Source organism: Sprattus sprattus (assembly GCF_963457725.1).
Source record: "Sprattus sprattus genome assembly, chromosome: 15".
NCBI classification, from domain to species: domain Eukaryota; kingdom Metazoa; phylum Chordata; class Actinopteri; order Clupeiformes; family Clupeidae; genus Sprattus; species Sprattus sprattus.
The window spans coordinates 12,826,694-12,829,657 of NC_137913.1; the positions used below are offsets into that span (position 1 = coordinate 12,826,694).

Genomic DNA, 2,964 nt, shown 5'->3' on the forward strand with positions numbered 1-2,964 from the left:
CTGTGGGACCTAGACACCTTCAGACCAAGTCACACTTTGAGGCCTCAGACAACCTGAAACCAGAAGGTGTTGCTCTCCAAGGCTAAACTGCACTCTGCCGCACAATCTCTGCTGGAACACAACACAGCCGCAAGGCTCGGCTTACAGTCATGTGCGTGACAAGGCTGCAGGCGAGTCTGAGACCCACCGTGCTGTTTTAGATTCAAGTGAAGCAAGCTAGTTTTTGGATATTAAAATAAAATGAAATCATGAAGTAGCTTATTAAGTCATTACTCATGATTTAGTAAAGTTAACTCTACTAAATGTAACTCTACTGTAGTGTATACTTTTTAAACTTTTGTAGAAGGCCTGCAGTGCCTTTTGCAGAAGGTGTAATGTTAGTATCACTACCCTTTCGTAACAAAGCTCAGGTTTTTGGGGAAAGTTTTAGAGAGACAGTTTTTCCAGACGCGGAGGAGGAACATGGTTGCCTACTCATGCTGAGGCATAAAGGTAGCCTAAAAAAACACCACGCTCAGGACTCTGTGTGGGACGAAGCACTTAGGATTTCAGATTTTAGCAGATTTTAGTGTCCATTTGTTTTCCATTTGTCAGTCCACCTCTTTTCAGATCACATATATCGTTTACATAAAACTGCTATAAGCTGTTATATAGTCTGAGCCATATTACCCAACAATTGCAGTTGTATCATACACAATAAATGCTGATCTACTTTCTCTATTCATGAGACTGTAACTTTATTTGGAATGCTGTTCATATCTGTCTTCCACTGTAATATAGACAGCAACTACAAAAGCACTACAAAAGCAACTACAAAAGCACAATAATTAAAAGAGAAATGATCATGTCTGCATATTTGTGTGTCCTATGCGTTTGTGTATGTGTGTGTGTGTGTGTGTGTGTGTGTGTGTGTGTGTGTGTGTGTGTGTGCATGCATGCATCTGTGTGAGCATGTGCCCGCATGTATGTATGTGTGTTTGTAACTGGCAGTGAGGGTAGATGTGAGGCACAAATGGAGAACCTAGCATGCTGTGGTGGGATCTATTTTTAACTTCTGAGAGTTTTAGTGGTCTGAATCATGAGGACACGAGGCACTGCTTGGGTTTCACAGACAGGTATCCACAGTCACCCAAAGACAATTAAACTACATGTATGGCTCTGCAATGGAAATAATGTGGCTGATTAAACTTGGTCATTTAGTTATCGCAGCTCTGCCTGTGAAAACTATCCATACAAAATATTCCTCCGTACAGAATCATCCTTTGTATTCCATCATCATCGTTAAGCGTACTAGCATTATACTCTCAATAGAAATTAGTGTATTTGTGTAGCAACTCTCCTTGGATGAGTATTTCAAACTGTAATCTACGCATGCCATAGGGACAATGAAACGTACAACTACTTTGACAGATGTCAGTGAGCAATACGTTCCCCATAGCTCAACCCACATGAACCATGGGTTGAACTGCTATAGGGACTATGAAACATACAACTACTTTGACAGATGCCAGTGAGCAATACGTTCCCCGTCAGCCCATTGTGGATAGCTCAACCCACATGAACCATGCAGCCCTACCATCATAGAGAACACCAGGGCCACAATGTTGATGGGCCAGGCAGGACAGAAGCAGGTGAAGATGGTCAGGAAGATGTAGTTCTTCAGCGGCGGAGGCTCCTGAGCTTCCCCAAGTCGGGGGTCTGCAAGTCCACGGTCTGTGCTGCCATGTCCCGCACTCCCACTCAGGGACTGCTTCATTTTCTTCTCCGTCTGTGGAGCTCCTGGGCTCATGGCTGGAGGTATCCAAAGGAAAGGAAAGGCGATGAGAAGATCGTTGGCGGAGATGGATGAGTAGGAATGACCAGTGAAGCTTGGAAGAACAGCACAGACGCTGAATCAGAGCAGGCGGCTGGAAAAAGCAACTGGACTAGAGAGGAGGAAAACAAATTGTGTGTGTGCGGGGGGGTGTGAGAAGAGAGGGAGAGAGAAAGTGAAGAGGAGGAAAAGTGTTGGGTTGTGAGAAAGGAGGGAACAGCAAAGGAGTGCAATGGGAGATGACCTATTTCTTTGAGGGGTGAACCTTACCCCTTGAGTGTGTGTGTGTGTGTGTGTGTGTGTTTGTGTGTGTGTGAGGGAGAGAGAGAGAGCGAGAGAGAGAGAGAGATGCCAATTTCATCCACACAAGTGGAAGTTACTAAGTGGAAATTGCTTACATACAATCCTAATATATATGTCCCTTTATGTCAGACCTCAGAAAAAAAAATATAATTCATGTATGATACGAGTAAAAAAAAACATGAAAAAGAAACTGTACAGTTACGTTAAAATATTATATGTTATGTTAGGCTACAGTGCTCTGGGAATGTAGTTGTGTTTTTTTATTTTAAGAAATAGCGACATCCAGGGAACTCTTTTGTAAGGGGTCTTCTAATAACAAGATTGACTGCTAGAACCCACAAATAAATGTCTTATAATATGGAGTTTAAAGCTGCAAGTGCGATTCTATGCAAATGAAGCTCAAGACAATGAGAGCGAAACAAAAATATTACGAAACATTTCATTTCATTTCATCAGAAATCCAAAACAATAGCCTACACATATCCATAAAAAACACCCAAATCAACAAGCTACCGAATACAGGTTGAGCGTTTAGCTAAACACTATAAAAACGGTAGGCTATAGGACTAACAATTTAAAACTGTACGACATAATGTTGTATCTAAATCTGCAGTCATGGACGTTTCTAACATTTTATGATGACATTTGACCAAGAGAATGGATTGGTGGAATGAAAGTAGCGGTAAGTCAAACTGACTCACGGATCCTTTGGTAGTTTCAGATGTCTACAAGGAAACTGCGCTCTTGCTGAGTCGTTACTGGTGCTCTTCTATCGGGGAAGCAACAGTTGATGCCATTTTCACGAATCCCAAATGACATTTCGTGAACTGATGCAGTAAATTCAACAA

The 2,964-nt window shown here is 42.1% G+C and overlaps 1 protein-coding gene across 1 annotated transcript in view; it reads right to left on the reverse strand.

Annotated features, from left to right (window-relative positions):
• Positions 1-2,018, reverse strand: part of LOC308376689 (transmembrane protein 233-like) — a 4,036-nt gene extending 2,018 nt beyond the window's left edge. Inside the window, exon 1 of the mRNA XM_080853129.1 lies at positions 1,577-2,018. Coding sequence (XP_080709255.1) covers positions 1,577-1,789 — 213 coding nt within the window. The 5' untranslated portion in view covers positions 1,790-2,018. The remainder of the gene's footprint in view (positions 1-1,576) is intronic.
• Positions 2,019-2,964: the final 946 nt, after the last annotated feature.